Source organism: Eimeria mitis, genomic scaffold, assembly GCF_000499745.2.
Source record: "Eimeria mitis Houghton genomic scaffold, Emh_scaff6873, whole genome shotgun sequence".
In the NCBI taxonomy this organism is placed as follows: domain Eukaryota; phylum Apicomplexa; class Conoidasida; order Eucoccidiorida; family Eimeriidae; genus Eimeria; species Eimeria mitis.
Window position 1 is genome coordinate 1 of NW_013574978.1, and position 1,044 is coordinate 1,044.

Consider the following 1,044-nt stretch of genomic DNA (forward strand, 5'->3'; position numbering starts at 1 on the left):
ACTATACGCGGGAAGTTATGGTGATGCTTGTGCGCGAGTTCGAAACAAATGACGAAGAAATGAAAAAGATCGTCTTGAGAGTGGTCAAGCAGTGTGTAGCAACAGAAGGTGTAGAGGGTGAATACATCCGCACAGATATCATTCCCCCGTTCTTCTCAAAGATGTGGCTCGTTAGAAACGCCTTAGATCGCCGTACAGCCAAATTGCTGACAGAAACAGCAACTGAGTTGGCGTCAAAGGCTGGGGGGGCACATGTGATTAAGTTTATTGTTGATGATCTGAAAGACCCCAGCGAGCCGTTTAGAAGAGTTACACTGGAAACGATTGAGCAGATAATTGTGAACGGCGGTGTTGCAGACATCGATGGTAGACTGGAAGAGCAGTTGATTGATGGGCTGTTATACGCGTTTCAAGAGCAAACCACTGAGGAAACTGTGGTGCTGTTAAACGGATTTTCAACAATTGTGAACGCCCTGGGCACCCGTGTAAAGCCCTATCTGCCTCAGATTTGTGGTGTTATTCGATGGAGGCTGAATACTCCATCAGCGAAACTGCGACAACAGGCAGCAGATCTGGTGTCACGCATTGCCACTGTTATGTTCAAGAGCGGTGAGGAGCAGATGTTGGGGCACTTGGGTTTGTTCTTGTACGAATACTTAGGGGAGGAGTACCCAGATGTGTTGGGAAGCATTCTTTGCGCCCTAAAAGCCATCGTGAATGTTATTGGAATGAATAAAATGACGCCTCCTATCAAGGACTTGCTGCCGCGTCTGACGCCGATTCTCAAGAACAGACATGAGAAAGTACAGGAGAACCTTATTGACCTCATTGGTCGTATTGCAGATCGTGGAGGCGACTTGGTTTCGCCGAAGGAATGGGACAGAATTTGTTTTGATCTTTTAGATTTACTGCGGGCGCAGAAAAAGAGTATTCGAAGAGCCACTGTGAACACCTTCGGGTATATCGCCAGAACCATCGGGCCTCAGGACGTGCTGGCCACTCTCCTCAACAATTTGAAAATGCAAGAACGCCAGCTGCGTCTTT

At 47.7% G+C, this 1,044-nt stretch overlaps 1 protein-coding gene across 1 annotated transcript in view; it reads left to right on the plus strand.

Annotated features, from left to right (window-relative positions):
- Positions 1-17: 17 nt before the first annotated feature.
- The window catches only part of EMH_0089480 (uncharacterized protein), a gene marked incomplete at both ends in the record, with an annotated part of 2,150 nt that continues 1,123 nt past the window's right edge, over positions 18-1,044 (plus strand). Inside the window, one exon of the mRNA XM_013501428.1 lies at positions 18-1,038. Within this exon, the coding sequence (XP_013356882.1) occupies positions 18-1,038 (1,021 nt within the window). The remainder of the gene's footprint in view (positions 1,039-1,044) is intronic.